This window comes from Mobula birostris, chromosome 2, assembly GCF_030028105.1.
Source record: "Mobula birostris isolate sMobBir1 chromosome 2, sMobBir1.hap1, whole genome shotgun sequence".
Classification (NCBI taxonomy): Eukaryota; Metazoa; Chordata; class Chondrichthyes; order Myliobatiformes; family Myliobatidae; genus Mobula; species Mobula birostris.
Genome location: NC_092371.1, coordinates 136,208,931 through 136,222,077, shown reverse-complemented (window position 1 = coordinate 136,222,077; position 13,147 = coordinate 136,208,931). Strand labels below are relative to the sequence as shown.

Genomic DNA, 13,147 nt, shown 5'->3' with positions numbered 1-13,147 from the left:
TCTTGCTCATTCTTCCAAGTTGTCTAAGTCCTTTTGCAATCACATTCCTTCCTCAGCACTACCTACCCCTCCATCTATCTTTGTATTATCTGTAAACTTTGACACAAAGCCATCCATTCCATTGTCTTAAGTTATTGACAAACAATGTGAAAAGTAGCTGTCCCAATGCTGAGACCTGAGGAACACCACTAGTCACTGGCAGCCGTCCAGAAACTGGCCCCTTTTATACCTTGCTGCCTCCTGCCTGTCAGCCATTCCTCTATCCATGCCAGTATCTTTCCTGTAATGCTATAGGATTTTATCTTAAGGTGCCTCATGTGTGGCACCTCATCAAATGCCTTCTGAAAATCCAAGCAAATAGCATCCACTGCCTCTCCTTTGACTACCCTGCTTGTTACTTTCTCAAAGAATTCCAACAGATTTGTCTAGCAAGATTTTCCTTTATAGAAAACATGCTGACTTTGACTTATTGTGTCATTAGTTTCCAAGTACCCTGAAACCTCATCCTTAATAGACTCCAGCATTTTCTCAAACACTGATGTTAGGTTAACATAATTTCCTTTTAATATCTGAAGCTACAAGTTTTCTGGTAAATGGGATTAGCATAGATGTGTACGATGGGTGGCATGGACATGATGGGCCAAAGGGCCTGTTTCTGTGCTGCAAACTGACAACAGCATTTCACAGCCTCTTCCTCTGATTTCACAAGTCTCCAATTGGTAAGGGGAACTAGTTGATGATCTGTACTGATGTTGTTTGATAAAACGTTGCATTAAAAGTTATTGCAGAAAAGAAAGGATTGTGGTGGGGGTTCATTTTGCAATGGAGTTTCACCATTTGTGGTAGTTACATCTCCTGGGATATGCACCTTGCCCTTAGTTAATTGGGGAGAGCTGAACTAGAGGGCTTGACATGATTATTTATTATGAAACAAAGAAGTCCAACGTTGGAGATCAAGATATTGGTGTGGAGGACAGGAAGTAGCTGGTAGGCATGAGTGTGTCTTTCTCTGTGTCACAGGGATCAGTGCTGCCTCAAAATTCAATTCAGAGTCCCAGTGCTGCTCACTGTCCCTTTAGAAAGTGGTATGAGCTGTGTGTAGTGTTGGCCTCTCAGTGAAGTTGTTCCCTTTGTGCTGTTGAAGAGGAGGGGTGGGGGTTTCAGGATTGGATCCGATGACAAGGAGTAGTGCTAAGTCAGGGTGAGGTAGAGCTTGGAGAGAAAGCTGCAAACACGGTGGTTATCCTGTATTGCTCTTGCATTTCGCAGTTGAGGTTCCTGGTTTGGCAGTTGTTGGTGTTGCCTGTGTGTATTTTGTAGACAGTTGACACTGGAGCCATTGTTCCACGGGTGGGTATGGGGAAAGGAGTGTTGGGAATAAATGTTTTGGAGTGAATGAGTTGAGATGACTATCAATAACCTTGGCATTTTAAAAAAAAAACTCATCCTTCCTTTACCCTGTTGACTTGCAGATTTGATGAAAGCACCAAAGATATGGTTACTAAAGGTACTAATTGCACATTTAGATAATTTATTTTTAAAGGCTTCTAAAGGAACTCTGGTTCAGATAGCTTCTGATGAGGGAAATGCAGTGAATAGTTCTGGTTTAGACTCTTTGGAAAAGCCTAGAGGAGCTGAGTGACCTACTCTTAATTTCATACATTCATGTGTACACTTGGTTCTGTGTGCCTGTTCTATCATTCATTGTTTTGACTGATCTACTTATTTATCATTTACCTGCACTAAGATCATAAGCAAAGCTTATCTCAGGATTCTGTTCTAGATTGATACTAGGTCCATGAGTGGATGTTGGGTTCTGAGCCTTTAATGGATTAACAGTCTCTGATTTGCTTTCCAGGAAAGGGTGATGGAGGTGACTCTGCTATCAGTCGCGGTACAAAGGTAATCCTACATCTGAAGGAGGACCAGGCTGAGTATCTAGAAGAGAAGAGGATCAAGGAGATAGTGAAGAAACACTCCCAGTTCATTGGCTACCCCATTACTCTCTTTGTAAGTGGAGGATCTGTGGTTGGGGCTTTGCATAGAACAAAGAGGGCATTTTAGCTGTTACCAAAGAAGAACATCCACTTTGTTTTCTCTAGAGCGTTAGAGGCTAAGGGTAATGCTGAAATGTGTAAACTTATGTAATGCACAGATAGTGTAAATTTTTTTTTTGCCTGGAGTGGAAATGTCAAAAACAGCAGGGCTTAGGTTTAAGGTGGGTGTGGGGGATGGAGTTTGAAGGCGATTTGGGGCATATCTTTATTGGTAGATGCCTGAAACATGTTGTCAGAAGAGGTGGTGGAAGTAAAAGGTGAGCTTGACTAATGTTGGTTTTTGGTTTCAGGTTGAGAAGGAACGGGAGAAGGAAATCAGTGACGATGAGGCAGAGCCAGAGGAAAAGGCAGAAAAAGAGGAAGGAGTGGAGGATGAAGAAGGGGAGAAGCCGAAGATTGAAGATGTGGGCTCAGATGAGGAGGAAGATGATGAAAAGAAGGGCAAGAAGAAAACCAAGAAAATTAAGGAGAAGTACATTGACCAGGAGGAGCTGAACAAGACTAAGCCCATCTGGACTCGCAATCCTGACGATATCACACAGGAGGAATATGGCGAGTTCTACAAGAGTCTCACCAATGACTGGGAGGACCACCTGGCTGTGAAGGTGGGTCTAGTGCTGAGGTTGGGGGAGGAGACAAGGTTTGTGTGTCTCCTGAAATGAGCCAGTCTCATATAGTTAGAATTATTTTCAGATTCTTTACAATTATCCTAAAGATCCTATGTGTCAACGTCTGTCTTGACCAATTGACTGAGAGTTTCTTTTCTCCTCAGCACTTCTCTGTTGAAGGGCAGCTGGAATTCCGAGCCCTCCTATTCCTTCCCAGACGGGCACCCTTTGACCTCTTTGAGAACAAGAAAAAGAAGAACAACATCAAGCTGTATGTCCGGAGAGTTTTCATCATGGACAGCTGTGAGGAGCTGATCCCTGAATACCTCAGTAAGTGCTTTAACCTGATGATGTGGGATTGTGTCTGTGCTTGTTACGTGGGTGAATGTCTCCCATCTGTAAATTTCCCTGAATCACTCCTCTGCTCTGGTCTTGTTCTTCTTTTGCTGTCTGCCTCCACTCCAGTGATTCCCTTAACTTGCCAGGGCGTTCTGTCCTATTTCCTGCTATATCTGTACTCTGTCCTGCATTTCCACAGTCTTGGTTCAGAAGAGGGATGTCCCCATTCTGGTACAGTCTAGTAGCAAATGTTAGATGGCTGGCCCATAGTCTGCAGAGCTGATGGTAAGATCTGACAGCCAGCACATCTATTCTGCTGTCTCTGATGCCTGAGAGTCTGAATGAGAGGTGAATTGAATTTGAAATATCTTGAATGTTTTGGACCTGGCCTGACACAGTAAACAAATAGGTTTGAAGTTCTGTCTTCAAGTCTAGTGGCTTGTGGCATGTATTGGCTTTGTCTTGGTATCTACAGTGTTCTGGACTGACTGTTCTCAATCATTCTTAGTTTCTTAAATGTGCAGTTGTATTTGTTCCTATTTTGCTCAGACTTTGTGCGTGGTGTGGTGGACTCTGAGGACCTGCCATTGAACATCTCCCGAGAGATGCTTCAACAGAGCAAGATTCTGAAGGTCATCCGTAAGAACATAGTCAAGAAATGTATGGAGTTGTTCAGTGAACTGGCAGAAGACAAGGAGAACTACAAAAAGTTCTATGAGCAGTTCTCCAAGAACCTCAAGGTATGGTGACCAGTAATTCTTCAACATTGTTGTGCGTCTCCTTAAAGTGGGGCTGCTTTTTCCTGAGACCCATGGTCTGGTCTGTGGAAGCTTCTGCTGCTTAGGTTTTCTTGTGGAGGACCTTTAATGTTTAGGCTTGGTGGTTGCTGATTCATGACCCCACAAATACCTGTCATGACTCCTTAATGTTCAGTCAAGTCCCCTTTGCTCTTCTAAACTCCACGAGATACAAATATGGTCTGTCCAACCTTTCCTCCTTAGAGATGTCCCAAGTGTCTTGCCTGTAAGATTGAAGCATAAATTACTTTTGCATTCAGTTTCCCAGCAATAAAGAGATGTTGTCAGTTTTCTAATTGCTGACTGTATATACAGATCCTTTTGTGGCTCCCTCTGTATCCCAGAATTCTGAAACTTCCTACCTTTCGAGTGTTTCAACTTTATTTCTATATGTCATCAGTATGGCAGACTTTTGCCCACTCGTTCCATTTGTACTTACTCTGCTGTTGCCTCAGTGTGCTCTTTTATAAAAACTTGCCAACTCACCCTTGTCATTAGCAAATTTAGCAGTAGTCAGTTCCTCCAACCGGTAGTTGTTCCAGATCCCAACATCTGCTGTTTCTCAACAAATATAGTGCCCTTTACAGAGTCCTCCCACTAAGGACATTGCACATCGAAAGCAACTGAAACACTTAGTCACGCGGCCACTGTTGTCAGGTGGAATTGTGATGGGTTTTTATTCACTTTAAATGCCTTGTTAATGTGAAGAAAGACTAGTTTATGTAGGCCTGTGCTTAAAAAGAATTCCCTACCATTTGCAGTAAGTGAAGTCTTCATTAATAAATGACAAATTGAGTAAATCGTTTTGTTCTATTTTCTCACCTGCAGATGTAAATTGGTCCATTGCCCTGCCTGTGAGCAGTTTTCCAATCTGTTCAGCCCAATGAGACTTAAGGACTGGGTAGTGCAAACCGATGACCAAACAATAGTAACTTTTTGCGCACCTGGTCTCCTTGGGATGGAGTGAGATGTTGCCTTCTGGGCCACAGGGGCCTAGGGCACACTGAAAGAACTGGAATGGTCTTTGATTGTGCAGCAATTGTATGTGGTGTGGGGGGACAGCAAAAGTGGGTTCCTTCTGGCTTGCCATGTTAGGGTACTTGAGTTGTGCCTGCTGACTTCCTCCATCTGTTCTTTCACAGCTCGGTATCCATGAGGACTCTCAGAATCGCAAGAAGCTGTCAGAGCTGCTGCGTTACCACACTTCCCAGTCTGGAGACGAACTCACGTCCTTATCTGACTATGTCTCCCGCATGAAGGAGAACCAGAAGTGTATCTACTACATCACAGGTGTGTTGTGGTTTATTGAGAGCTAGTGCGGCTTGAGCAGATACAGCCTCCCTCTGCTTCTGCGGTAGTCTGAATTAACTCCCACCTTCTTAACTATCACTTCCAGCAGATGTTTATCTCCAACCTCTATCAAATCCAAATGCAGATTTTTCTCTTGCTTGGGAAATACAAGTTGAGGTTGTGCGCTCAGTGTAACCTGACTCTGGGAGCCCAGCTTGGTTTTGTCCTTGTCCTTGTATCTGATGATAGGGGTTGAGTTGGGGTAGTGGCAAGGTGGCATTCCCATCCCTCCTACACAGCCGGGGCACAGACTTACCATGCTGATTTGTCTGGATCTGTAGGTGAAAGCAAGGACCAGGTAGCCAACTCTGCCTTTGTGGAGCGGGTGAGGAAGCGGGGCTTTGAAGTGGTCTACATGACGGAGCCCATTGATGAGTACTGCGTGCAGCAGCTGAAGGAGTTTGATGGCAAGCAGTTGGTGTCCGTCACGAAGGAGGGGCTGGAGCTGCCCGAGGATGACGAGGAGAAGAAGAAGCGAGAAGATGACTGCACCAAGTATGATGGCCTCTGCAAGTTGATGAAGGAGATCCTGGACAAGAAGGTGGAGAAGGTGAGGTATCTCCATTCTTCCTGTACTTACCTGAGTAACGCTTGGTGCTGCTGAGCCCTCCAGTCAGGGCAGCCACACATAATATCCACTATTGGTAAGTGCCAGTTTGGTGTCAGGAAGCTCACCCACTCCAGAAGTCCCTTATAGAACCTAGAACTCTAGACTCGATCACTGGTATGAGGGCTGTGGATAGCTGCAGGGTTGACCTTGGTGATGGCCAACACATTGTGCTGAGGGAGGGTCTGGTTGAAGGGCAGTATTTGATATGTCTTCCTGCCTCTCCAGGTGACTCTTTCCAACCGGCTGGTATCTTCTCCCTGTTGTATTGTGACCAGCACTTATGGCTGGACTGCTAATATGGAGAGGATCATGAAGGCTCAGGCACTGAGGGACAACTCCACCATGGGCTACATGATGGCCAAGAAACACTTGGAAATCAACCCTGACCACCCGATCATGGACACCCTGAGGCAGAAGGCTGATGCAGACAAGAATGACAAAGCTGTGAAGGACCTGGTGATCCTGCTCTTTGAGACTGCACTCTTATCTTCTGGATTTTCACTGGATGACCCCCAGACACACTCCAACCGAATCTATCGCATGGTCAAACTGGGACTGGGTGAGTAATCACAGTATCATGAGGAAGGTAAATCTCTTACCTAAGGCTGTGCTTGGTATTTGCTGGATCCAGCTAAGTATTATCTAGATTAGGGGTTCCCACCCCTTGGATACACAGACTTCTTGCTTAATGGCTTTGGTCCATAGCATAAAGGTTGGGAAACCCTGATCTAGAGTTGCTGCTGGGAGGAGAATTAATCCAACAAATCCATCCGGTGGGTATCATTTGGCTGCCATTACATCATTACCAATGTCAGGAAATAAACTTGCCAGGATAACCAGTTAATAGAATGGAGGGGGGATCAATGGAAAAGGAGCATTGGGCCTGGTTTTAAAGAATGGGGGTGAAGGCTAGAGAGAAAGCTTTGGCTCTGCTCAATATTCTTTATTGTTTTCTCAGCTGAGAAAATGTGACAGGAAAAGAGATAAATCAAAGTACAAGAGTAATACAGCAATCATTGAGGGTTACTGGGTTTTAATCTACAGTGAGAGAGCAGTATGTGTGGGGGGGGGGAGTAAGATAATTCTTTGGATCTAGTATTATCCTTTAGCAATAAAAAAGACCCTTTAGCTCAGTGTGCCTATGTGGCTCCCATCTTTACAGATCCTATTTTCATACCTTTGTCTTGTAGCCTTGTGTCTCTCAGCAATTCAGGTGCTTGTCTATGTATATGCTGAGTCTTTCTACCATCCCTTGGGTTCTGTGTACCAAATTCCAACCACCTCTGCAAAAACAAGCTTCCCCTACTTGCCCTAAACCTAGCCCTCTGGTTTTAGATATTTCTGCTATAGAGAAATTTTTACTGTTTACTCTTTTGTCTGTGCACATCTGTCAGGTTTCCCACTCATCCCCTCTTTCATTGTAACTGAAAAGCTCCATTGGGCAACATTCTGTTAAATCTCCTTTGAACCAGCGTCATCACACACTTGTCGTATGATAATCAGAACTTTGTATCATAATCCAGCTGTGACTGAAATTATACCATAGAATCCCTGCTTTTTTAAAACCCCTTAGTTCAGGTAAATCTGTATGTTGCTGCCATCATCTTATCTGCTGCTACTGCCACCTTCATAGAACTTTTAGACTTGCACCAAAGTTCTCCCCCCACCTCCCCACTTTCTTTCTCTCAGTAACCTAGACAGCCCTACCATTTATGGTGTCAGTCTATTCTTACATCACCTCGCACTGATCAGCATTGATCTCCATGTAACATTATTCTGCCCAACTGTTCAATATTATCCTGTCCTCACTATCAGCAACACTGCCGGCTTTCATGTCACTTGATTAGCAATTCATACTTTAATATCCATAGCCAAGATGTTAATGTATACCAAAGATCAAAGTAAATTTTTCTTATCAAGTGCATCTACAGTTGCATGAAAAAGGCTGGTGAACCTTTTGCAATTACCTGGTTTTCTGGATTAATTACTCATAAAATATGGTCTGATCTTCATCTAAGTCACAAGAATAGACAAAACGCAATCTGCCTAAACTAATAACCCACAATCATACTTTTTGTGTCTTTATTGAACACATGGTTTAATCATTCACAGTCCAGGATGTGAACCATTGTTTTTAATAACTGAGAGAACCTCCTTTAGCAGCAATAACCTCCACCAGATGTTTGCCGCAGCTGCTTGTGGGGCTTGCCCAATGGCGAGGAGGAATTTTAGATCATTTCTCCATACAAAACTCTTATAGTTTCTGGGTTACCTTGCATGAACAGCCCTCCTCATGCTGCAGCATCTCAATTGGGATGAGGTCTGGACTCTGATTTGGCTGACCCAAAGCATGAATTTTCTTCCTTTTAAAACCACTCTGTTCATTTATTCTTGTGTTTCAGATCATTGATCTTGTTGCTTCGTCAGTGCCATACAATTCTGACATTTTCCTGTAAAACGTCTTGATACAATTTTGAATTTATTGCTCCCTCGACGATTGCAGGCCTTGAGGCAACAAAGCATCCCCAAACTATGATGCTTTTTCCTCCAAACATAGCAGTATGCATTTCTGCCAAAAAGTTCAGTTTTAATCTCATCTGTCCACAGAACATTGTCCCAGAGGAGTTGTGGAACATCCAGTTTTGCAGACTTGAGATGTGCAGCGATTTTTTGAGAGCAGTGGTTTCCTCTGTGGTTTCCTCTGTGGTGTCCTCCATGAACACCATTTAAGTTCAGTGTTTTTCTTATTGTGGGCACATGAACAGAAACTTGAGCAAGTTCTGGAGATTTCTGCAGGTCTTTTGCTGTTACCCATGGGTTCCTTTTCACTTCCTTCAGCATTGTGCTCTTGGTGTGATCTTTGCAGGATGCCTACTTCTTGGGAGAGTAGCAACAGTACTGTGTTTCCTGCATTTGTAGACGGTTTCTCTTACTGAACACCCAGGACTTCAGAAATACTTTTGTAGCCTTTTCTAGCTTCAATTCTTCTTCCAAGGTCCTCTGAAAGTTGCTTTAATCGAGACATTGTGCACATAAATAGATCAATCTTGAGAAGAGCAGGATCTGTCAGTAACCTGGCTTTGTGGGTCTTTCATCAGGCAGGGCACCTCTACAACCCACACCTCCAATCTCACCTCATTGATTGGAACATCTGATTCCAAATAGCTTTTGTAGAAGGCACTCCCCCAAAGGTTCACGTACTTTTTTAAACCTATACTGTGATTATTTAAATCATGTATTCAGTACAATTGTCCTGGATGGTTGGGGCTCCTGATGATGGATGCTGCTTTCCTGTAGCAACAATTTGTGTACATATGCTCAAGGGTGGGGAGGGCTTTACCCATGATGGACTGGGCCGTATCAACTACTTTTCCTAGAATTTTCTGTTCAAGCGTGTTAGTGTTTCCATAGTAGGCTGTGATGCAGCCAGTCAATATACTCTCCATCACACATCTATAGAAGTTTACCAAAAGTTTAGATGTCAGGCTGAATCTTTGCAAACTCCTAAGGAAGTCGAGGTGCTGCCGTGCTTTCTTCGTAATTACACTTGTGTGCTGGGCCTGTGAAAGGTCCTCCCGAATAATAACACTGGCACTCTCCACTTCTGATCGGCTTGTGGACTCTAGTTTCCTTCTCCTGAAGTCAATAATAAGTTCCAAGGAGACCTTGAAGCTTGCTGACATTGAGTAAGAGGTTGTTATGGCATCACTCAACCAGATTTTCAATCTCCCTCCTTTATACTGAGTCATAGAAACATAGAGAAAACCTACAGCACAATACAGGCCCTTCAGCCCACAAAGCTGTGCCGAACATATCCTTACTTTAGAAATTACCTAGGGTTACCCATAGCCCTCTATTTTTCTGAGTGCAATGTACCTATCCAGGAGACTCTTAGAAGACCCTATTGTATCTGCCTCCATCGCCAGCAGCCCATTCCACGCGCTCACCACTCTCTGCGGTTTTTTTAAAAACAACTACTTACCTCTAACATCTCCTCTGTACCTAATTCCAAGCACCTTAAAGCTGTGCCCTCTCATGCTAGCCATTCCAGCCCTGGGAAAAAGCCTCTGACTATCCACACGATCAATGCCTCTCATCCTCCATTGCTCCAAGGAAAAAAGGCTGAGTTCACTCAACCTATTCTCATAAGGCATGCTCCCCAGTCCAGGCAACATTCTTGTAAATCTCCTCTGCACCCTTTCTATGGTTTCCACATCCTTCCTATAGTGAGGTGACCAGAATTGAGCACAGTACTCAAGTAGGGTCTGACCAGGGTCCTATGTAGCTGCACCATTATCTCTCGGCTCCTAAACTTAATCCAACGATTGATGAATGCCAATGCACTGTATGCTTTCTTAACCACAGAGCCAACCTGCGCAGCAGCTTTGAGTGTCTTATAGACTCTGACCCCAAGATCCCTCTGATCCTCCACACTGCCAGGTCTTACCATTAATACTAAATTCTGCCATCATATTTGACCTACCAAAATGAACCACCTCACCTCTGACAGCCCTCCACACTATCCACAACACCCTCAACCTTTGTGTCATCAGCAAAGTTACTAACCCATCCCTCCACTTCTTCATCCAGGTCATTTATAAAAATCCGAAGAGTAGGGGTCCCAGAACAGATCCCTGAGGCACACCACTGGTCACCGACCTCCATGCAGAATATGACCTGTCTACAACCACTCTTTGCCAGTTCTGGATCCACAGAGCAATGTCCCCTTGGATCACATGCCTCCTTACTTTCTCAATAAGCCTTGCATGGGATAACTTGTCAAATGCCTTGCTGAAATCCATAAACACTATATTCATGACCACGTTTGATTTGGTCTACGACAGTGGTGTCATCAGCAAACTTGAATATTAGATTAGATTATGAGGACATGCAGTACTCTTTTAATGTCATTTAGTAATGCATGCATTAAGAAATGATACAATATTCCTCCGGTGTAACTCACAGAAGCACAGGACAGACCAAGACTGAAAAACTAACAAAAACCATATAATTATAACATATCGTTACAACAGTGCAACAATACCATAACTTGATGAAGAACAGGCCATGGGCACAGTAAAAATAAAAGTTCGAAGTCTCTTGAAAGTCCCACATCTCTCACAGACGGGAGAAGGAAGAAAACTCCCTGCCATGCCCAACCACAGACGGACTCTGAGTCGTACGAAAATTTCGAGCCTCCGACACCGAGTACCAAGCACTATCTCTGCCGAATGTTTTGATCCCAGCCTCGGTCGCCAGCAACAGGCAAAGCCGGGGATTTTGGGGCCTTCCCTCCGGAGATTCTTGATCGCACAGTAGCAGCGGCAGCGAACTGGGCATTTCAAAATTTCTCCAGATGTTCCTCTTTGCTTCTCACGTCTGTCTCCATCAAATCAGAATCGTGCACGGCATCCTACTTACAAATACGATATCATTTCACTGGAGAGCTGCGCGCGCTGCGTCGTGCCGCCATCTTCTCCCGCTATTATGGGCATTAGAGCTATGCTTGGCTACACAGTCATAAGTGTAAAGTAAGAATGTGGGGGCTAAGCACACATGGTCCACTTGTGATTATGGATATGTTGTTACTGATATGAACTGACTGGGGTCTGCAAGTGAGGAAATTGAGGATCCAATTGCACAAGGAGGTATTGAGGCTAAGGTCTTGGAGCTTAATTTTTGAGGGGATAATGATATTCAATGCTGAGCTGGGATAAAGATCATCCTGGTTATGCATCTTTGCTGTTTGTTCCAGGAACAATGAGCAGGAAGGATTTTGGTACTGATCCCTGTTATACACCACTAGTCATAGGTTTCCCATCGTAAAACCAACCCCCAATTTGGGGTCCAGTTGACTACCTTAACCTGGATTCATTGGTTTCTAACCTTTTGGGCCAATTATTCACATGGGACTTTGCCAGAGGCTTTATTAAAGTTCCTGTAGACTACATCAACTACTCTGCCCTCATCAACACATTTGTTACTGCTTCAAAACAAAGCTATCAAATGGGTCAGGTTGGTCAGACCCCCAGAGCTGGTCAGCTTCACTTAACCCTTCCTTTCCAAGTAGGGACCTTTTGAGAATGGTGATCATAATATCATAGAATATTACCCTGCCAGGTTAAGTGATTTGGTTATGTAAGTGTAGAGCGGAGTTTAAAAAAACAAAAAAACAAAAAAAAAAAATCACTAGTGAAATTCAGCATGGAGCCCAGGTGATAAATCCAAACAAAGACGTGGAGTATGAACTGGGACTGGCTGTGGTGGATCAGAGGCCAACTTTACCTGTGGAAGTAAGCGTTTGGGATCCAGTACATTCCACCTTTACTGGAATGTACATCACTTTTGAGACCAGACAAGGCCAAACTGACTGGTACAGTGTGATGAACTGGCAGACAAATCTGCTAGTCTCCCAAGAGTTAGATTTGGGAGTAATTGTGAGAATGGACCATGAGTTGTAAATACTGGTTTAAAAACATTGGGGTTGGGCTTTTGAGCAGAAAGCAAAATGTCACGATGCCAAGGTGGCGATGGAAGATGGCAGTTCTTTGCATCTCCGAAGGGAATCATTAAATATTCCTGTTTAGCACTACTACAGCTGAAATCCATAGTCTCAGCTATGGGTACTTCAGCAAGCATTGATTCAGCAAAATGTTTGGAAAAAAAATCTTCTCAAAATCAACTGACTCTGGACTGCAGTGTTGGGTCATGAGTGTTAATTTCCCTTTCAGAAAAAGGATGCATGGAGAGCGGGCTAGTCTGCAAGTAAGATTGAAATGCAGAGCCCTTAGATTCCTATTCTCAGCTATCCTGCTGGTGAATGTACATTCCCTGGAAAATAAAATAGAAGACCTTGGAATAAGATTGCAGTGCCAGAACCTGCTTGTGTTCTGATATCTCTGCCTCCACAGCCAACAGCTCTAGGCAGAGTCTGACTCTGGGATCTTGTTAATATTCTGTCCACATCAGTGCTGCTGGCATTGCAGTGCCTGGTCATATTGTGGCTCCTTTATCCATCCCACTTACCAACTTTTTGTACGGCTGAGGATGCTGACTGACTCTCTCTGTTGATAGGTATTGACGAGGAGGAGGTGTCTGTGGAAGAGGCTGCTCCACAAGCTGTTGAAGAGATCCCGCCCCTGGAGGGAGACGAGGATGCTTCCCGCATGGAGGAGGTGGACTGATGCTGCTCGTCCATCTCCCACATGTACCAACATTGGACTATTGTATTTAATTTGGATTTGGCAGGGGATCTGTGGTGTATGTATACAGTTGTTCCACCAGTGAGTGGGCCCTTGTCATTGTTGCTGTCCTTGTATTTTTATTTTGAAGAGCATGTTTTATTTCAGAGCTATGTTCTGTAAAATAAAATTTCAACCACTGGCA

The 13,147-nt window shown here is 44.0% G+C and overlaps 1 protein-coding gene across 1 annotated transcript in view; it reads left to right on the top strand.

Annotated features, from left to right (window-relative positions):
- Positions 1–13,147, top strand: part of hsp90ab1 (heat shock protein 90, alpha (cytosolic), class B member 1) — a 32,757-nt gene extending 19,610 nt beyond the window's left edge. Inside the window, exons 4-11 of the mRNA XM_072248955.1 lie at positions 1,859–2,010; positions 2,348–2,662; positions 2,830–2,995; positions 3,554–3,744; positions 4,944–5,091; positions 5,433–5,701; positions 5,987–6,320; positions 12,836–13,147. Of these exons, the coding sequence (XP_072105056.1) occupies positions 1,859–2,010; positions 2,348–2,662; positions 2,830–2,995; positions 3,554–3,744; positions 4,944–5,091; positions 5,433–5,701; positions 5,987–6,320; positions 12,836–12,945 (1,685 nt within the window). The 3' untranslated portion in view covers positions 12,946–13,147. The remainder of the gene's footprint in view (positions 1–1,858; positions 2,011–2,347; positions 2,663–2,829; positions 2,996–3,553; positions 3,745–4,943; positions 5,092–5,432; positions 5,702–5,986; positions 6,321–12,835) is intronic.